This window comes from Branchiostoma floridae, chromosome 16 (assembly GCF_000003815.2).
Source record: "Branchiostoma floridae strain S238N-H82 chromosome 16, Bfl_VNyyK, whole genome shotgun sequence".
Classification (NCBI taxonomy): Eukaryota; Metazoa; Chordata; class Leptocardii; order Amphioxiformes; family Branchiostomatidae; genus Branchiostoma; species Branchiostoma floridae.
In genome coordinates this window covers 3,177,074-3,199,593 of record NC_049994.1, presented here as the reverse complement: position 1 = coordinate 3,199,593, position 22,520 = coordinate 3,177,074, and the positions used below count along the sequence as shown (strand labels likewise).

Sequence of the window (22,520 nt, the reverse complement as noted above, 5' to 3'; positions counted from 1 at the left end):
CTGTTGGAGGACCAACCTGGAGTATCCTACAAAAACGGTGTCCAGAGCTGCATCAAACAATGTGAGAAATGCATAACTCTGGGTGGTTCCTATGAAGAGAAAGACTAATAACTGTGCCAAGTTTCATTCATCTCCTGCTATGGGAAATGAGTCAGAGTTATTACTTATTGAACGCCCCTCGTATATTGCATAGAAAATGGGTAAACTTTGTTGTATCCAATATCTTCTTTAGAATACGGATGAATTAGATATAGGCTTCAATTCGTTTTCTTAAAATCATTTTCAGAACACAAATTCAGCATAGAGCTACAATAATGAGGCTCGCCACATAAACTGAGCATGTGCAGCGGAATGAATTGTGGGTAATATGTCAAAGGTGAAGACCCATAAGAAATACAAAAAGCGTCTGGACGTTGTTATGCAAATAGAGACAATGGTTCAAAGTTCATACATAAACTCTTGACAAGATGGCGGTACTTCATATTACCCACAATACGTTTCGCTGCGCATGCGTTATTAAAATCCTGCACCTCGAGCTCATTTAAATGATAGCAAGTGAAAAAAGACGAATGTCACAATCATTTCGAAGGTATTTTAATACCACCCACATAAAGAAGTTACAGAAAATATTCCTTAACTTTTTTCATCACCATGATATATAAGATTGTTTCAGTATAAGTCAGTTATTCTCTTCTGACGATATGTTGTTAATATTCACTGTGCGTATTATTCTCCATCTTATTTTGTCGAAAACAAACCACGTATACGTGAACATTTATCTCAGCCCATCGACAATTATAGGGACTTGGCCAAAAATGACAACATTTCAAATGAAATAAACATAACGTGATCTATAACTTAACAATTTACAGCTCTGTTTATTCAAGCTCAAACACATTAATATTTATGATGACCAGCCCATCGAGTTCTGTCCTGCCCCTTGCTACATAATGAAATCGAACACCAAAGGGTGTCTGCTACTTCACCAATAACCATGGTGACAGCCACCTGGTCTATGTCAATTTTTTGGGAAAAAAAAGGAAGAAAACTTAGAAGAAAACGGAGCAAAAACAAGGTTTCTCTTCCGTGAACATAATTCCTGATTTGGTGACAATTGGCAAATTACATAGTTGCCTGTATAACAGGCTAATGTTTAGAGAACGTATCACTAATTCAAGACTTTTATGTCTTAGAACATAAATCTGTTATTGTTGGATGTGATGCAAGCTATTCATCGAGATGATCTTGGAGAACGGGGTGGTCGGGACGTCCCAAAGTTGGCTTTATATTCTCCCAATGTTCGCGTCCAGCCCTGGAAAAAAAATTAATTATTACATTGTAACAATATTCATATAACCGGGAATACTTTCATTGGCTTGGAAAATCAATGGATGATAAGAGTCTATTAAGGACCATAATGCACTTTGCAGCTAGGTGGCGCTGCTGACAATGAGGTCCCAAACGTCATATATACGTTTATTGTTGTATTGCACATATCTTGATTGTAAAGAATAACCTTGCTAAAACCGATGTTCAAAAACTTTGAATCCTTACGTAAATAGTTATATTACAACTACTTGCAAATATATTAGCAAGTTAATTTGTTTTTTTTCTTTATTCAACAAAACAAAAGTATTTCAAAAGTTTATTTGTTTAGCCAAACCTGGCAAACACAAGAGTCAATTTGAAATAGTTGTAAGTTCTTTTAAATGTTTCCGATGCGTCCTAGATATATGTAGAGAATATATGGTAGAGAATACCTAAAAGCTTTCGATGATTTAATGTACTAGTTCTGTAGGTATTGCTTTTTTCTATAGCTATGAATGCAGATGAGCTTTCTTTACCTTTTCCTCATGAAGGCGAACATGCTGCCCTTCAGTGCTCCACCCCAAGGCTCATGTTTGGCACTTGCGTCAGGTAAGCGCCCCCTTTCAGGAGCCAACTGAATCGCAAGGAGAAACAGGAAAAGATTATACAGTGACTGTAGTAATCGTAACCGACAGGAACGAACTTTTGGCAAATCGATAGAAGGTATATCATTAATTGATTACAGGGTTAACTATGGTAAAAATCGTTCTTAAAGTATTGTTTGATAAATGCGTTCACTTGCAAATTGGCACATGTAACAATGTGTCAAACATGACTACCATTGTGTTAAACTTGTATCTTTTTGTTGAAACATCGAATTCAAAGATGTCACTATGTATTAAGACATGTAACATTGTGCATTAGCATTGTGTAGAAACATGTAACATGTGTTAAAATATCTCACATTTTGTTTAAAAGGTTTACGTTAACTTTCATAGCAAATGCCATAGTATGATTTTTTTTAGAATTTCCAAAGCTAAGGAACAACTCATGTATCAATACACAAACAAGTACAGACGAATCTTTCAAGAGTATAAGAAGATTAATACTGCTTTAAACGAAGAACTGCAGTTCTCACCTCTTCTGCTAGGGCGCGTATGTGATACGGCTCGAACCCGCAGCACCCACCCAGGTACCTCACACCCAGCTCGTAGGCGGCACGAGCGAACTTCTGGACGTCAAAACGGGTCAGAAGACGGGGCTCCAAAGCTAAAAAATAAATGTAGACATGTGTTTGATTACAAACAAAAAAGTCAAACATGGTGAAAAAAATCGGACCTGTAATATCCAAAGAAACAGCTAGGGGGACCAAACCTACGACATTTTTTCTCTGCCCCATAAGTTATCTGTACCCTTGAAAATCTCAACAGGTAATGCAAACAAACGGCCACACAAAAAAAAAATAAAATAAAAAATAAAAAAAGACAGAAAATTAAAAAAAAAAAGGACACAGAAAATAAAAATGAAATTCTCATCTACGGTGGCCTAGAAGTGAAAAATAGCATCTTGTACATCTGGGCCACCGTAGCTGAGTTTTGTCTTTGTCCTTACCGAATGGCGCTTCAGGTAGATGGAAGTAGCCCTCTAGCATGTTCTCCACCTCCGGACAGTGGTACCCTAGCGGTTGTATCATCAGGTACGGGGACAGGCCCGCCTTGTCCAGGGCTGTCTTCATCATCTCTATAGTCTTCAGACTCGTGTTGACATCGTAGAGACAGTTGATCCCAACAACGTCAGCTCCTGGGAAAGACCGTCAGAACATTGAGAAACAAACTTCCGTAGGACACAAACCTTCGTGAATAAAGACCTTGTTTGCCTTGTAGGCTAAGGTGATTTTTTTTTTACTTAAAACAATATCTTTTAAAACAATTTAGATTTTTAAGCTTGCCCAGGTAGTAGTTGTATTGTAAAACTAGGCAATAACCAAAGCAGAAGTCTTACCTCTGGGTGGCAATTTTAGGCAATAGAGGTTGTGTCGCACAGCTGTTTTAAAGGCCTGTATCACATACTATTTCACGGTGAGGGTGTCTTTTTATATTTTTTCACTACCAGAAAATACTGTTGCAAATGACATGCCATAATCACCATGTTTCTTTGCAATAACTACATCATATTTTTAATCCATCAAAATGATCTTGATTTCATGATAGCTATAGGTGCGAAAACAGCCAAAGACAATACCTTCGTCGGAGGTAAACTTATTACCGGCGGTACTTACCGGCTTTTGCCATTCTGACTGCGCACTCTCCCGTTGGAACTCCGTTCTGGTCACCCTTTGGTCCGATCCGCATCGTACATGCAACGGGTTTTCCTGCGGCTTTCATGGCTTCTATAGCCCACTCACACTCCTCTACGTGACCCATGAACTGAAAAAAAACGACAATGCAACATTTCACGTCGGTAGGTAAAGCGGGTATCTAATTGGACTGCACCGATCCTGACTGTCAATCATAATTAGCAATTCAACCAATGAATGCATGGCAAATAGTGATTCGACCAATGGGAGCACGACTTACTTTTCGTCAAGATATTTGCATTTCAACGTTTTGACGGGGTAAATAAAGCCATGGAATTCTTCTCTTGCACCAAGGACGTTATATCTCATATAACGTCCTTGCTTGCACTAGTAAATTGCACCAACTATGCGATTGTGCAATTTTACCGGTTACGCATCTGATTGTAGTTTACTTGGTTATACAGTAGTCAACTGGGAAAAGCGAATTTGTCTTGTTAACGAATCATCATTTCTGGCTCAATATTTAGGATTTTACCTCGCAGAGTAGAAAGTCGACTTCTTCCCTGTGTGCGAAGACGTCCACCTGTTTCTTAAACTCCTGCTGCACTACTTCTTTGCCTTTTTTCTCCATGTATGACGGCGTGGGCGAACAACCTCCACATATCAGTACGTCTTTTCCCTCCGCAGCTACTTCCTGTACGATTTTGCAAGCTGCCTCGTTTTGGTCGTGACACTATTCAGGGTAAAGATGTTATGTTATGATACATATTTTGTTCATAATGAATGTTTTATTTTACTTGATTTGACAGAAATATCGCATAATTCAACATCATTTGTATGAATTATAGTAGAATGGTAGTTATTGAGGTTTCAAAGAAACATGCACGGTGATGTAGGGGCCCCTAGCGGTGTTTTGAAGGACTGTAGTTTTGCAGACCGACACCCCCGACCTGAAAGTTGTGTGGTATAAATGCAAGGACATCTGACCAGCCATTCTCGAAGAATATAATAACCCCTTATGAGATTCAAAGGAAACTTAAGATAGCTCGGCTTGGGAAGAAGAGAAGGGGAGGATCACTAACACCTGCTTTGGCTGACGGTTCGTTTGTTCGTCCCATAGCCTTTTAATCAGCCTTGAGGGTTATGGAGCTTTCAAAACTTACGGTAACTGACTCGCCCGCCAGGTTTCCGGCCAGGTGAAGTTTGTCATCGGTAGAGTAGAAGGTAAAGGCCTGGAGGACGTCTGCTCCTGCGCGCATGAACTCTCTGTGAAGCTGTTTAACTAAATAAAAAGAAGAAAAGCAGCACCCCTTGTTAACTAGTAGACTCTTCCATTGACCCCATGACCTGGACTGCCTGCAATGGTTGCCTGATTAACGATTCATTCTATCATCTCTAAACTAACCCCCGGCAGCCTGATATTTGCGGTGACTACATCTTTCCACTCAACTTTTGCCTCTCTTTTGCCACGTATTAGAATGATTTTGAACACAGAAAAAAAAATACAGCAAAACAAAGCCTCTGCAAACGGGATTAAGATATAGTAACTACCACTACAGATAACCAGATATATAACCAAATTTAACATTTCTCAAACTTAAAACAAATATTTGACAAAGATAGACCACATTATGTTCAGGACAAAAGATACAAAAACAGAACTTCTGCTGCAGTACCAAGGACAGCAACCGGGAAGCCCAAACTTTACATTTGTTTTCATTTCCTATCAACATATTCAATAGCATCACATTGCATTCAGTCGTTCTTCAACTATGCTGACAGCAAATATACGCAACCATGTACGGATAGAGAGACATACAGGCCGTAAACAGTACCTCCATTTTTATGGAGGTAATAAATACTGAAATATTCACCTCCTTCCGGGTGTTCTATGACGGCCTCTGGTGTCCACGGTCCACCCTTCACATAGCCACGTTTTTCCAGTGTGAAGACATAACTACCATCACCGATAACGGGGCCTTCCGCCAGTCTCTCCAGTAAACCTTTCTTCCCCATCTAGAATAAACAAAGAAAAAAAAGGAATATTAGACTTGTTCCAGATGAAATCTCTTCTTTCTGATTAAAGGAAAAAAACTAATAATGTAGTAGACTTCGAGTTCATTGTCACAGAGTAAGAGAGGGATACCTTCACTTCTTTGGTTCAAATTGCAAAATGCAACCCAACCATGCAGTTCACAATAACGCAGCGCGCGCGACGTATACATATGTGGCAACAGTACCCGCATAAGGCGTGGACAGTAAAACTGGGTCAACGGGTCGACGCACCTGTATAAATACCCTGAGATGTCAATGGTTAAAATGCGTATGCTGTTTTCTTCCTTGTTAATAAAAGTTTTCATCGATCAGTGACTTATCAAAGGTAAGCAAACATACCTCCAAATTTTCGATGACTGTCAGTCCATCATGTTCACGGAGTAACCTAGTTCTCGCGAGAGTTGCGAGAACTAGGTCGAGACTTGCGTTGATCTTCTGCCCCTCACCCCCGCCTCCTTGCGAAGTAGAGGTAAGTAAGACTTGGGCAGCTCCCATCCATCAAACCCATCTCTGACAATATTATGATCATTGACCAAGAACCACGCAATGCACATCGGAAGGTTAAAGAAGCAGTACACATTCAATTGGAAGGAGCAAAACTGAACCGGAACGATGGATGGGAGCTGCCCAAGTCTTACTTACCTCTACTTCGCAAGGAGGCGGGGGTGAGGGGCAGAAGATCAACGCAAGTCTCGACCTAGTTCTCGCAACTCTCGCGAGAACTAGGTTACTCCGTGAACATGATGGACTGACAGTCATCGAAAATTTGGAGGTATGTTTGCTTACCTTTGATAAGTCACTGATCGATGAAAACTTTTATTAACTGTGAACATACGTGACTGATGAATCTCTTCAACGGTTTTCTTCCTTGTTTTTCACTAAAAAATTACAGTCTATTCGTCATGTACTATGAGTAGTGATCCATGTATTCGTGGTCTCACCTAGAAATAAGGTACACAGCTCAAATTTCGGGGCATGGTACTGGTATAAAGCCGTTTAATAAATGTTTAACACAGACATTCAGACACACAAACGCTCACACACACACACACACACACACACACACACACACACACACGCACGCACGCACACACACACACACACACATTTTAGGGGTACAAATACCATCGTGTCGCTGTGAGATGTTCGGAACAGGAACGCGGGTGGTAAACTCTGCTTTCGGTGGTCAAAATATCCGAAGGCGAGGTGAGTGGGGTAGACATGACAGGACTTTCGCTGGGCAAAAATCCTACCGCGTGGAAATCCTACCGAGTGCCAGGCAACTAGCCCGGCGGCAGATAGCTTCATCTGTCCCGTAGAGAGCCTACACTAACGTACGCAGTAATCCACGAATATACTCTAAGACTGCTGGATTCAAGTCCCATGTCCCTAAAATCTACATGTCTACCGACTAGTAAGCCACACCCACTACACACCTCTCATTCATCAAAATACGTCATGCGAGAAAAAAGACAATACAGTTAACTGTACCCTGAAAGAATCCTGAAAGATATGTAGGCCATAGGTTGTGTTGTATTCGCTCTAAAAAGCAACGCAAATATGCCAAAGGCCTTTGTACTACGGGCTGGTATGAAGGTCGTGTTACAGTCGTCATCGAAGATCAGCGTCCTACAGGTCGAATAAAAGCGAAGTTGCTGTGATGGAAAACGATTGCGGGGATTTAAATTCGCGTTAGGCCAGAAAATGAAGTGTTCGTGGAGGTTTTCAAGTCAGCGGTTAAAACTTTACGGGGGAAAAGCTTAAGACAATTGGACTTACCGAAAGTCGCTTGGGGACAAGAAGAACTCAAAACTTTCTTTCAAGAAGAACTCAAATTTTCAAGAAGAACTAAAACTTACGCTCAACTTGCTAAAATCTCTCTCTCTCTCTCTCTCTCTCTCTCCTCTCTCCCTCCCTCTTTCCCTCCCTCCCAGTTCCTCCCTTCCTCCTTCCCCTCTGTCTCTGTATCTTTCAGTCCCTCTCCCCCCCCCCCCTCCTCTCTCTCTCTCCCTATCTTTCTCTTTCTTTGACCCCGAGGGTCGAGATCAGGGGTCATGAAAAGGCCAACACTATTTTGCATATTGGGGATTAAATGGCCCCACGTGGGATATCATGTGGATACAGGCACGGTGACGTATGCTTAAACTGGGACATGATTACGTAATCCGTGGACAACTACTCTTGGTGTGCCCCAGATATGGCATGCATGACATACGTGGAGGTAAACAAGCCACAATAACATGTTTTCATGACGCAAGACTTCAATCGTATTTTCAGAAAACATTTCAACATTCAAAGATTCCCAACTACACACAGTGAGCTTTCGAACCAGTGTTTTAAAGTCCGCAAAACGTGGCACGTCTGAAAACTCAAATTCCGTGACTGGAGACTCAGTGGAGGCGTTAACCGTCCAGTAATCTCAGAGGACGGCGTACTCTACACATCCAAGTCTTCAAGATATCCATGAAATGGCCTCGATGTTAAAGATCTTCTTCTTCCCGTTGATGCCCACAATCTTGACGAAGATTATACTGGCATGTTTGGGGGTGGTGACGCTCGCACGTGTAGACGCAATATCTTTTAGTATATGTAGGTTTCTGGACTAAACATTTGAAGTAAAAGTTTAAGCTTAAACGTTAATTTAGGCCGTAGGGGCAGTGGATTATTACTGATCTACTGTGCTTACGGCATGGTAAAAGTACCTTTTCAATAAAACACAACATCCAACTAAATTTAAATTACGTAACCTAGAATCGAACCCGTGACCTCTTGGTCTCGTGTTCTTCAGCCTATTAAAGCCCTTGGACACTTCGGAGCAACCGGCGAAAACTTATAAAAGTAGACGTTGCATCGAACAATTAACTAGAGATTTGTTTGATATGCGCCGTCCCACCTTCCACCTTTTATTTAAGAATTAGTAAAATCACGATGACACAGCATTTTCGTTTATCTTGCGGCTACAATGGCTAAAATGCAAACGAGCTGCTACGCGGCCGAAATTTCAATTCTCTGCGCATGGTCTTTTTAGCGAATGCCCACAAACGCCCACTCTAGAGAAGTCCGCGCTGCACGAATCTAATTTTTTTTGCTTGGAATATGTCCACGTTGTGCTCCCATGTATTAATCCTGAGTTTCAAGTCAATCCATTGACCCGAAGTGACATAAATAAAAGTTTTCGATTCTCGATGGTCTTTTTAGCGAACGCCCACAAAATGTCTTTTTAGCGAATGCCCACTATATCCACAAAAATATCGGCCGTCGCGCAACGACACCTAAACCTACCGTCACAAACATGTTCAAGATGGTGTCCCATTGATGTGTACGGAGTTTCCGTGCTTTACAAGCATTTTAAGTCCCTGTTTTTGGTCAAAATGTACGCGCCGATACTACCATACATTAACAATAGCAATTCAAAATGGCGGGCACTAGTCATGTGACCTCCTTGCGGGACTGTTCTATACGTATCGCGGGAGGGACTGTTGTAGCATAGCTAATCATACAAACATTTTAGAGTGAATTCTGAACATGATTTTCATTTCATAGTGCTATCATCTGACTGATATTTACATTGTGGTCCTTTTTTCTGTGCTATTATTACCCAGGTTTGAGGAACTTAGTGCAAATATGGATATTGATTCACCTCAGTGCCCAATTAATGTACAAAAGGCTCAGACACATTAGTGTTATAAACCTGACTAGGGGCAGGTAACCAATACTAGAAAAACATAGCTATTTATTATTAACAATACTATTTACATTATAACAATAACTCTTCACCAAACTGGACTTTTCTTATCTTTATTTATCACAGAAACATTGTTACAATGAGGATTTGATTAGATGAGTATCTGTTACAGTGTGCACAAACTTATTAAATACTTTCACTCCCTAAATATTTTTAAAGTATTGGAAGAAGTTGACACATAAACAATATTAATTGCATTATTTGTGTGCAGTAAAATGTGACCACATGCTATCAATAGCCTAATAAAATGTTGGAACATGGCACAAGCGGGCTCCTCTTCTGGGTACAGAAAGGAAATGTTTTATAACATTTAGTTATGACGTAGAAAATTTCAATTGTAAAATTAACATTTACAAACAAATTGTTTTTTTCTCTTCTTAATAAATGACAACAATACAGGTAAGTAAAGTGTATTTCCTTTTATAACGGGCCAGGTAAGACGCCGTACAGGTAAGTAAGGTGTGTTTCCTTTTATAGCAGACCAGGTAAGACACCGTACAGGTGAGTAAGGTGTGTTTCCTTGACTACAGACTAGGTAAGACACCTTACAGGTGAGTAACGTGTATTTCCTTTCATTACAGACCAGGTAAGACACCGTACAGGTGAGTTACGTGTATTTCCTTTGATTACAGACCAGGTAAGACACCGTACAGGTGAGTAAGTTGTGTTTCCTTGACTACAGACCAGGTAAGACACCGTACAGGTGAGTAACGTGTATTTCTTTTGATGACAGACCAGATAAGACATTATACAGGTAAGTAAGTTGCTTTACTCACCTGTATAATACCTATCTGGTCTATAGGCAAAGGAAAGACGCCTTACTCCGGACCTGTATAATGGCCTATATGGTAGTATATAGGCAAAGGAAAGTTGCTTTACTCATCTCAGTCACCTGTATTATACCCTATCTGGTCTATAGGCAAAGGAAAGACATCTTACTTACCTGTATAATGGCCTATCTGGTCTATAGGCAAAGGAAATACACCTTACTCACCTGTATAATGCCCCATCTGGTATATAGGCGAAGGAAAGACACCTAACTTACCTGTGTAATACCCTATCTGGTCTATAGGCAAAGGAAGGTTGCTTTACTCACCTGCATAATACCCTATCTGGTCTATAGGCAAAGGAAAGACGCCTTACTCCGGACCTGTATAATGGCCTATATGGTAGTATATAGGCAAAGGAAAGTTGCTTTACTCATCTCAGTCACCTGTATTATACCCTATCTGGTCTATAGGCAAAGGAAAGACATCTTACTTACCTGTATAATGGCCTATCTGGTCTATAGGCAAAGGAAATACACCTTACTCACCTGTATAATGCCCCATCTGGTATATAGGCGAAGGAAAGACACCTAACTTACCTGTGTAATACCCTATCTGGTCTATAGGCAAAGGAAGGTTGCTTTACTCACCTGCATAATACCCTATCTGGTCTGTAGGCAAAGGAAAGACGCCTTACTCACCTGTATAATGGCCTATATGGTATATAGGCAAAGGAAACACAACTTACTCACCTGTGCGGTGTCTGACCTGGTCTGTAATGAAAGGAAATACACGTTACTCACCTGTATGGTGTCTTACCTGGTCTGTACTCAAAGGAAATACACGTTACTCACCTGTACGGTGTCTTACCTAGTCGTAATCAAAGGAAACACACCTTACTTACCTGTATTGTTGTCATTTATTAAGAAGAGAAAAGACAATTTGTTTGTAAATGTTAATAAAGGTACATTTTACAGTTGAAATATTCTACGTAATAACTACTAGTAAATGTTATAAAACATTTCCTTTCTCTACTCAGAAGAGGAGCCCGCTTGTGCCATCACAGCACGAAATCTGATATTTAAGCAAGCTTAAACTCAACGTAAACGCGACGTTTCTGCACTCTTTCCGCAACTTAACGACATCTATCCGTGAACGTAAAGGTTCCCTTTAATGTTACCTTTACGTTGGCACTTAAAAGTGCGTTTCGGCACTCCTTCACGTGCCTTTCCGCAACTATTAGACGCTTAAAGGCGTCGTTAATGACAGTTTTTCGTAACCTATACGGGCGGAAAGCACGCGTTTCTTAAGACCTTTCCGTGATCTTTTGACCACATTTACGGTCGATTTCCGTCACGATTTCCCCACGTTTATGTGTCGTTTACACACCCTGAAAGGCACGTGAAGAAGTGCAGAAACGTACTTATCCGAACGCTTTCCGTGATCTTTCCTTGGACTATAGTTGTCATTTATTTTTAGTAAAGGCGGTGTAAGTTTAAACCTTTCCGCATCTTTAGGTAGGCTTTATGTGTTTTGTGTGGCTTAAATTGGAACTTTTGCATCGGGTATGCGTGTCTTATTTGGTGTGAATCATACCTACACCGGTATCTATGGCTTCGCCGTCTAAACTATCTTGTGATTCTAATTGTGGACTTGGATTGGTCGACCGAGGGAACAATCGGTGTACAATACCCATGCACGAATCTCCGCTACATTTAAGTCCACAATTTGGAGTCCAGTGTCGGGCGATACGCCTGGAACGACGTCATTTCAAGCAACATAGTTCCATCTGGCCATCACATTAGGAAAAATCCGCTCAGATTCCCGAAGACGGGTACTGTTTTGTGATGAACAGGCCGTGCTCTCCATGTCTCCGCCAGCTTATGCTGGTCAAGACGACACAGTCTTGAATTCACCCTGAGTTGTGCCCCGTTGAAGACTCTCCAACATACGTACTCCGTTTCCTGCAAGCCGTGAGTGTCCTATGGTTATGTCCGTTCCGTCCTGTAGTTCCGTTGGAATCCATTTGCGGCAAAGCCACGCCGATAATCCGTGTGTTGAAACGGGTCCAAGGCTCCTTCTTGACTTGTCCCGAAACAGACGCCCTGCAAACTGGTTTCTTCTATAAATTATGGCATATTCGTTAGGTTTAAAAAACCCACCTTTGTCTGTCATTGGATAACGCCCTATCACATGACTGGCCTCTTCTGGGAGCTGCTAATTAGAAATTCAATGCCGCGTTGTTCGTTATTCATAGTTGACGGCGAATACATTTGAATTTGAAAAACACCATCCCCTTTGTACGCTGTTTAGCCAAGGTTAAGCTAAACACAGCTGTTACCACACTAGAAAATACCAGCCTTTCTGGGAGAACGTGATTATTGCTTGTAGATAATAAATGTTCTTCCAGATGATAAGAAAGTTTTTTTGTACAATTATATAAACAGCAAACCCGCTTTATTCCCATGATACGTTACCGGGTAGTGAGGACGCTATGTCGTCGGGATTCCAAGCTGCAAGGCACAGCCACCCGCGAGCGACATACTGGACAGGCCGCCCAGTACTAGTCCTCTTACCCTGAACGGGAACACGCCGTAATTATGACCACCAATCTTCGGGGGCATGTACGCAGTGCTCCCGGCGACTGTTGTTTCCTTTCAACAAGGAGGTTAAATATTTAATTTCCTCGCTTTCAACGCTACCTCTCCAACATCTTTTTCTGTAACTATCGATATCCACCTCTGTAAAGAAAGTTCAGAGAGTTTTCTGAACAGTAAGCTCAAAGGCAAAGGTAACGGAACGATATCGGTAACATACAATACTACTGGAAAAAATAAACGCTACCTTTCCGACATCTTTCTTGCACCTGTACATAGCATCATTTTGTGTAAAGTGAGCTCAATGGTAACGTAAAGACATTGGAAAGATACCATATGTTATATTTATGTTTCACCCATGAGGGTATTTTGATTTTCCTGGTTTCGTCAAACACGCTAACACAGAATAAGTTATTCAGGCGAAGTCGCTACTTTAGTGAACGGCGCATGTGGTATATTGAGCGGAAAATACTCGTAATTTGGTAAAAGCATTTTTTTTTTAAGAATAATAATTAACGCTACCTTTCCGACATCTTTTTTGCACCTATACATTCCAAAAATTGTATCTGCTATATGTAAGTTTTAACCAAGAGTAAATGTTGCTTATCTTTGTTAAACTCAACACGTTAACACAGCAGGGGCTATTCAGGCGAAGCCGCTGCGTTAGTGAGGGCGCATGTGGTATATTGAGCGGAAAAAAATACCTCTTCTTCAAATAATGATTAACGCTACCTTTCCGACATATTTTTTCCACCTATACATAAAAGGGGGGAGGTTTGCTTAAACCTCCCCCCTTTATGTAAAGTCAGCTCAAATGTAACGGAAAGACATCGGAAAGATTGTATCTTTTATATGTAGCTTTCACACAGGACGAGATTTGCTTTTCTTTGTTAATTAAACTCTTTTCTTTGTTAAACTCAACACGCTAACACAGCAAGAGCTATTCATTTGAAGCCGCTGCTTTAGTGGACGGCGCATGTGGCATATTGAGCGGAAAATACTCTTAATTTGGTAAAAGTAATTCCTCTTCTTCAAGTAATGATTAACGCTACCTTTCCGACATCTTTTTTCCACCTATACATAAAAGGGGGGATGTTTGCTTAAACCTCCCCCCTTTTATGTAAAGTCAGCTCAAATGTAACGGAAAGACATCGGAAAGATTGTATCTGTTATATGTAGCTTTCACACAGGACGAGATTTTCTTTTCTTGATTAAACTTAACACGCAAACACAGCAGGAGCTATTCATTTGAAGCCGCTGCTTTAGTGGACGGCGCATGTGGCATATTGAGCGGAAAATACTCTTAATTTGGTAAAAGTAATGCCTCTTCTTCAAGTAATGATTAACGCTACCTTTCCGACATCTTTTTTCCACCCATACATAAAAGGGGGAGGTTTGCTTAAACCTCCCCCCTTTTATGTAAAGTCAGCTCAAATGTAACGGAAAGACATCGGAAAGATTGTATCTTTTATATGTAGCTTTCACACAGGACGAGATTTGCCTTTCTTTGTTAAACTCAACACGCTAACACACAGCAAGAGCTATTCATTTGAAGCTGCTGCTTTAGTGGACGGCGCATGTGGTATATTGAGCGGAAAATACTCTTAATTTGGTAAAAGCAATGCCTCTTCTTCAAGTAATGATTAACGCTACCTTTCCGACATCTTTTTTCCACCTATACATAAAAGGGGGGAGGTTTGCTTAAACCTCCCCCCTTTTATGTTAAGTCAGCTCAAATGTAACGGAAAGACACCGGAAAGATTGTATCTGTTATATGTAGCTTTCACACAGGATATTTACTTTTCTTGGTTAAACTTAACACGCAACCACAGCAGGAGCTATTCATTTGAAGCCGCTGCTTTAGTGAACGGCGCATGTGGTATATTGAGCGGAAAATACTCTTAATTTGGTAAAAGCAATGCCTCTTCTTAAAAATAAACGCTACCATTCTGACATCTTTTTTTGCACCTATACATAAAAGGGGGAGGTCTCCATAGACCTATACTAATAAGAGTATGTAAATGTCCTATTGGTAATTTCCACCTTAGAGAACCACGAAAATAAAAAAAAGGCGAAGGTCAACTGATTGTATGTGAACGTATGGTCGGTTCAAAGCCTGTAGATGTTTTCTGTACGTAAGCAATACCCGTTTCATATACGGCACATATAAGGATGCTTAAAGGTTATGTAAAGATATTACATGTATTTAATCTGCCTTAACGAATACGGAAAGGTTACGGAAATGTTAAACCATGGTTTCCGTGGTCTTTACGATACCGTAAACTCTGCGGAAATATTTTCCCACCTTTAGGCTACATTTAAGTATCTCGGAAAGTATGCTTAAATATTCGTTTTCGTGCTGTGCATGTTCCAACATTTTATTAGGCTATTGATAGCATGTGGTCACATTTTACTGCACACAAATAATGCAATTAATATTGTTTATATGTCAACTTCTTCCAATACTTTAAAAATATTTAGGGAGTGAAATGAAATACATTTTTGTATTTAATAAGTTTGTGCACACTGTAACAGATACTCATCTAATCAAATCCTCATTGTAACAATGTTTCTGTGATAAATAAAGATAAGAAAAGTCCAGTTTGGTGAAGAGTTATTATTATAATGTAAATAGTATTGTTAATTTAATAATAAATAGCTATGTTTTTCTAGTATTGGTTACCTGCCCCTAGTCAGGTTTATAACACTAATGTGTCTGAGCCTTTTGTACATTAAATGGGCACTGAGGTGAATCAATATCCATATTTGCACTAAGTTCCTCAAACCTGGGTAATAATAGCACAGAAAAAAGGACCACAATGTAAATATCAGTCAGATGATAGCACTATGAAATGAAAATCATGTTCAGAATTCACTCTAAAATGTTTGTATGATTAGCTATGCTACAACAGTCCCTCCCGCGATACTTATAGAACAGTCCCGCAAGGAGGTCACATGACTAGTGCCCGCCATTTTGAATTGCTATTGTTAATGTATGGTAGTATCGGCGCGTACATTTTGACCAAAAACAGGGACTTAAAATGCTTGTAAAGCACGGAAACTCCGTACACATCAATGGGACACCATCTTGAACATGTTTGTGGCGGTAGGTTTAGGTGTCGTTGCGCGACGGCCGATATTTTTGTGGATATAGTGGGCATTCGCTAAAAAGACATTTTGTGGGCGTTCGCTAAAAAGACCATCGAGAATCGAAAACTTTTATTTATGTCACTTCGGGTCAATGGATTGACTTGAAACTCAGGATTAATACATGGGAGCACAACGTGGACATATTCCAAGCAAAAAAAATTAGATTCGTGCAGCGCGGACTTCTCTAGAGTGGGCGTTTGTGGGCATTCGCTAAAAAGACCCTCCCAATTCTCTGCGAGTAAAACGCAATATAGAAGAGACGTGTTTACAGGGTTAAGGTCACGGTTAGGTTACAAAACTTAGGGCAAAAGTGTCTGTATTGTTTGTGCTTTCTTGCATATCCGGTAAACCGCCTCAAGGCGTAACACACCAAGCTTGTATAGACGAGTACAAGCTGCATATTCGGACAGATTTAATTGACAAATCACAACGGGAATGACCCCTACTCTTTTCGAGAAGTGCCACGGGTGGGTTCTTTTATGTGTTTGAGTTGTGGCTCTCTCTAAACACGTGACCTCAAATTTCACCTGTGTAAAAGTGAGGAAAGTCCTGTTAAGTCCTATGTTCCGCCCGGAACAAAGGGCCCAAGTAAGTAAGTAAGTACAATGTTAGCGGCATATCTACGTCCTTGAACCCAGGCCCTATGGGTCAAAAACCCCGCTGTTATAATTACCCAACATGACCCCACGACTGTTCGTGTTCCCTATGACCTACATTCTCTGCCTTTAATTATTGACAAAAAACAACGTCTGCGACAAAAACAACAGGTAAGTGGGGGGTTCGGTGGGGGCGTGGCAGTAGTTACGCAATGTCATTATGAGTCGTGAGAAATCTTCAAGAAAGGGCTTCAAGAAAGGGCTTCAAGAAAGAGCAGTTAGGTAGATTCAGGGCTATTACTAGTAGTTATTAGCCCTATATACTACAGAAACGACACTATTATTACAGTGATAGAAAGCACATATACACCCCCAATGCTTTTGTTGTCAAGACACGCTACGTTAAGAAATACCATTTAGACCAGAAATATGTCGTTAACCCGGTTTTTCTACCAAGCTATAATCAACATTTTAGGTTTAGGCGTGGTCTCAGTTAAAGTCATAAACACTCAGCAAACTAGACGAAGAATAAGAATATTTCTTCCGAATTCAATGAAATTTACAACGTGGGTGAAAACGTGTTTGAAACCGACCATGACACGATTACGCGTAGCTAATACACCGAGGCCTTCTTCATTTGAAAATTGCAAAACAACTTCGAGCAAGCTAGTCGACCTTATAGCAAAACTAGAATCTACCGCTGTACTTTGACATACCTTGATGTTACTCTTTCTCTTGAATATTCAAGTAAACTCAGCAGCACAGTTGAAACCCGGAGCGAGTTCTTGTTGTTCGTACTAACCATGCAGTCTGACCACCACCAAACAGCTGATCTGTTTGAACTATGAACTTTGAACATAAGGAAATCAGACCCCAGCCATACGTCACGTTGCGAGTCAGTCACAGTTGAATGCACGTGCACTGCACTGGTTAGACAACTGTTATCGGAATAGGGTTTCCGGAAAATTTGGGCTATGCTAGTTGGCTACGGATTGCATATAGGTACAGTGGAAGCCGCTTAATTGCACACCTGATTTGCCAGCGAATTTCGTGCAATTATCCGGCGTGTGCGATAATGCGGAGTTGGTCATTTGGACCACACCACCACGGGCGGAGGGGCCAAGAGGTGGTATGGGAGGTAGCATAATACAAATTTGACATTCATTGACACAAGGAAAGCTGACACACATAATGTTCATGTAGTCATTAACTTTAGTCATAAAGTCTTGATGATAGGAATGAAAGAATAAAAGAGATTGTGATGATATTTGGTGTCTTGGTAGGTGTTATGAATACTAAGGTCAAGGTCATCTATACAATTGACCTTGGTAGTGTGACCTTGGTACTCCGGATCCCGTAAAACCTCCTGTACTTGTACATTTTCTCGTGGGCATTGTTCACTCAGTGATCTTTTTTTTTTATGACGGTAAAAAAGACAACTGGACTTACCGAAAGTCTTCTGGGGACGAGAGTTGCCGAGACAGAAATTTTCAAACGCTTATAATATAACACTCATGGTGAAATATTAAGTATTGATAAGGTTCTTCACTGACAAAACGAGATAGTATGCGTAACGAACGTTACTCACTTCCAACGTTTCTAAAAGACACCGAAACATTGGATTAGTAACTATAGTATATTGTTTCGATTAGTATACATACCATTCGAAAACTATGCTCCTTTGATGTTTGGAGACTGAGGGACAGTCAGATAACGTTAGAGAGAGAGAGAGAGAGAGAGAGAAGGGGGGTTGTGATTGAAAACAAACCACTCTTCAGAAAAAAGACTGGGTTGTATTTTATTACAATAAGTGAAATGCATATTTAAAAAAAAAACACATTTAAAGCGCCGATGTAGCAATGTAACATGACAATAACAAACCAACAACTCTGTATATGTGTAACACTAGTCAATTTACAGGGCTTATGGTCAAGCATCATAGGTCAAATCGACAAACCGTCTCTATATAAAACCTCACTTATTGTGTGCTTGTGGAATTGACCAGGGAAATTAAACCAACAATTCCAACAGTCGCACATTTATACAACCCTTGTGTTTTTAATTTTTTTATTTATTTTTTATTTTCTTTATTTTTATTCACATTTTATTTAACGAGGATTTGACAAAAAGCAAAGTTGCTTATCTGGGTCTTCTCCTCTAAAACATGACAAAAATAAGGACACACATACAAAATAACGAACACTTAATAACATAGTCAAAAGATAATGATAACGACGTCAAAATAAACAAGGAACCAAGTAACAGAATGAACGTGCAAACTTAGGAATAATCAAATAAGGCTATATAATCAACAAAACCTAAAAACGACCTGTCTGTTGGATGAACTTGAATGCAACATCAAATAAAAGACAATTTTGAATGGGAGATAAGAGTGCATTTCCCCTAAGTAGAGTTGAACATACAATATTTTCAGTGGTGTGTCTTGGGTCAAATGGTAAGATACCCTGCATGAACATAGTGGTTAAAGATGACAACATATCAAGTCTTGCATCATTGTATAGAGGACAGTGTAGAAAATAATGTTTAGTTGATTCGTTAGGGTGGCCACATTTACACATAGGACTATTTACACATTTATGTTGGAACAGGTGGAAATTCAACTGACTGATTAAGTTAAGTCTAAGTCTTGTGAGATGGATTGCTGGGTATCTGGGACCATGCGAGAAGTGAAGGTGTTACAGGTTCTTTCCGATTGAATGATGCTGAGACGATGTGCAGTTCACAATTCTTTATTCTCCATTCTCTCCAAGATATTTTTAGTCTACTCCCCTGGATTTCCAAATCCAGACTTCTTCTAGCCTGGTATCCAGCGGTAATATAGCTCCCGAGTCTCTTCTCTCCTCTTTGCAATTAGAATTGCAAAGAGGAGAGAAGAGACTCGGGAGCTATATTACGGCTGGATTGCAAAGAGGAGAGAAGAGACTCGGGAGCTATATTACGGCTGGATTGCAAAGAGGAGAGAAGAGACTCGGGAGCCATATTACGGCTGGATTGCAAAGAGGAGAGAAGAGACTCGGGAGCCATATTACGGCTGGATTGCAAAGAGGAGAGAAGAGACTCGGGAGCTATATTACGGCTGCCGTGGGGGAAGGTACCTTACCAACTGCTTTTCTCATACATGTATTTATATCACTATTCCAATCTAAACTTACAACACCTTGCTCGACGTTGTAGACATTTTGAATGAATGTCAATTACGTTGTATAAACAGCGGATTGCTGTAGTCTGAGTATTTGTTCTTGCACTCAGCGAGCGGAGCGCGATCTGTACCCCGGGACATGTACACACTCAGATTACAATGTTCTCAGTCTGAAGAACAGGGTTCAACCAGAGTTCAGTAGGTGAAAGCAAAAACAGGATGAGGCCATGCTGATTTGATTACATTAATATAAGACGCACAGCTTAAAAAAGTTTGTCAAAAATAAATAGTCTTCATAATAATTAGTACGAAATCTCAGTGGAAGTTTTTAACAAATGACTTAACATGCTGAATGGAATACTTAACAATAGAGTACATTTTTTTTCCTTTTTAATAATGCAGATTCTTGTTTTCTTTGAAACTGACTTTGACACTCAATGACATAAGTAACGTTTGTCGATGTAGGTTAGACATCCAGGTAAATAAGATACGCCAAAAATAGTTACTCAAGCAACTGGATATGGTTTTGAAACGGTCAGACGTTTCGGAAAGAATCCACTTTCCTTCGTCAGTGACACTGAAGTGATCTGCAAGAAACAGGTCTTTTATACTCTAACTATGAATGAAGACAATTTCAGATGTCCAATAGGAAAGGTTGTAAGACAATTCAGACTGAAGACAATTTGGATTCCAAAGAAAACAAAGCTAAGCCAAAGTCAAGCTGAAGACAATTAGGATTTTCAAAGGATATCAAGGCTAGGACACAGTTAATGCAAATGAGTCAATTAGCTCCTGTTGTTTTAGTTACGTTACCATTTTTCTATGCAATCAGCGCAAAGGTTAAACTTGCCGTTTTGGTTTTTGATTATGTAAACAACGAGTAAGCAGACAATCCATATGGCCAATAAACATACGGGGACACACCGCACTGATTGCAATTCTACAACTTTCCGCCAGGAGATAACACGGACTGTTTTTTCTACCAACCGCGTAAGGTCAAAAAAGTTTCTCATTAGCTTCAAAGGGGCGCAATTTAAAAATTATACCTACAATAATACTGCTTAATTAAACTTAATATAATATACAAAAAAAAATAGTTGATTTAATTATTTCTATCGAAATTCAATATAGGCAGTTTCTGACAACATTGCAAACTGTTGAAAATAAAAACAGTAGAGATCCCCCACCCCCCTTTCTCCATATGAAATACTCCAAGCTAGAGCGGCTATTTCAAAATGGCGGAGGCAGACGAAAAACAACTCGACACTAGCGGTAATTGGGACTGTGGAAAGGCTACAAAGCAGAAGAGAAGGTTACCAGAATGGATGAAAAACGTCGTTTTAGACAAGGTTAAGATTCCTACCTTTCCAAGTCGGAAAGTACATCATTTTGTAAATTGTACTCTAATCTACTAGTACTGTACTCAACTGCACTCAGCTGCTCTACTCTCTTCTAAGTTCTAGTAAGTTCTACTCTACTCTCGTCTAGTCTCCTCTACTCTACTCTACTCTACTCTACTCTACTCTACTCTACTCTACTCTACTCTACTCTACTCTACTCTACTACTCTACTCTACTCTACTCTACTCTTAGTAACTCTACTCTACTCTACTCTTCTCTACTCTACTCTACTCTACTCTACTCTACTCTACTCTACTCTACTCTACTCTACTCTACTCTACTACTCTACTCTAGTCTCTACTACTCTACTATACTCTACTCTACTCTACTACTCTACTCTACTCTACTCTACTCTAGTCTCTACTCTACTCTACTCTACTCTACTCTACTCTACTCTACTCTACTCTACTCTACTCTACTCTACTCTACTCTACTCTACTACTCTACTCTACTCTAGTCTCTACTACTCTACTATACTCTACTCTACTCTACTCTACTCTACTCTACTCTACTCTACTCTACTCTACTCTACTCTACTCTACTCTACTCTACTCTACTACTCTACTCTACTCTAGTCTCTACTACTCTACTATACTCTACTATACTCTACCCTACTCTGTCTATGTATACTCGAGCTACTCGTAACTCAACTCTGCTCTACTCAAGGACGCTAAAACGTCCTTGCTCTATTGTATTCTACTCTCCTCTGCTCTGCTCTCCTCTCCTCTACTTTCCTCTACTCTACGCCACGCTATGCTACACTACTCTATGCTACTCTCTGCTCTGCTCTACTCTACACTACTACTACTACTAGTAGGGTACTCATAGTAGCTATCTATTTGAGATTAGTTTGGGAACCATAATCAATAATAAATCATTTAACTTTATTTATACCCATGTCATTGGTGATAAAATTGTTATATCAATGTGCAAAACTACAAATTTTTAATTGTACGTGTACTTTTACACATTCATTTTGGAAATTTTTATTGGCCTTGACAGTGTAGCATCAATACAGTAATATTTACTGATAATATTTTTCATAATGCCCATTTATACAGGATCATACTGACTCGAAGAAAAAACGAAGAGATCAACAGAAAACAACACTTGTTTCAGACCTCCCTGTTCTGAAGTTCACGGGTAACATTGTGTATTGTTACCAGAAGGATGACTGTTCATTTATGTGTGAAGACATCATGTATGTATCAAATCTCTATTTTACTAACTGTATATCTTGAAATGCATGCCATGGTTTTTTTTTTATGTGGTAACCATCTTCATGATACCAAAATAACGCAGCTTATTAGTCTGTACTACTTGTAGTAGTGTCAGACTTAAAATGTGACAAAAATATCCCTTTTTAGAACATTTTCCTTACAACGGAAAGCATTTCAGCACCCTGTCAGATACTCTGCTATTAGACTGTTGTTTGTATGCCGCTGT

General features: G+C 39.9%; 2 protein-coding genes across 3 annotated transcripts in view; one reads left to right on the top strand and one right to left on the bottom strand.

Annotated features, from left to right (window-relative positions):
- Positions 1-577: 577 nt before the first annotated feature.
- On the bottom strand, positions 578-17,338 carry LOC118403625 (betaine--homocysteine S-methyltransferase 1-like). 2 transcript variants are annotated; one of them, XM_035802402.1, is made up of 9 exons: positions 17,231-17,338; positions 5,479-5,620; positions 4,768-4,886; positions 4,140-4,337; positions 3,587-3,734; positions 2,920-3,108; positions 2,447-2,577; positions 1,845-1,942; positions 578-1,312 (listed from the first exon to the last, which is right to left on the bottom strand). In XM_035802402.1, the coding sequence occupies exons 2-9, from the start codon at positions 5,618-5,620 to the stop codon at positions 1,228-1,230; spliced, it is 1,110 nt and encodes a 369-aa protein (XP_035658295.1). In that variant the 5' UTR covers positions 17,231-17,338; the 3' UTR covers positions 578-1,227. The 2 variants fall into 2 exon arrangements, with proteins under 2 accessions (XP_035658295.1, XP_035658294.1); XM_035802401.1 differs by lacking the exon at positions 17,231-17,338 and adding an exon at positions 6,785-7,046.
- A 3,546-nt stretch (positions 17,339-20,884) lies between these two features.
- LOC118403478 (Werner syndrome ATP-dependent helicase homolog) overlaps positions 20,885-22,520 on the top strand; it is a 3,859-nt gene continuing 2,223 nt past the window's right edge. Inside the window, exons 1-2 of the mRNA XM_035802201.1 lie at positions 20,885-21,023; positions 22,136-22,275. Coding sequence (XP_035658094.1) covers positions 20,910-21,023; positions 22,136-22,275 — 254 coding nt within the window. The 5' untranslated portion in view covers positions 20,885-20,909. The remainder of the gene's footprint in view (positions 21,024-22,135; positions 22,276-22,520) is intronic.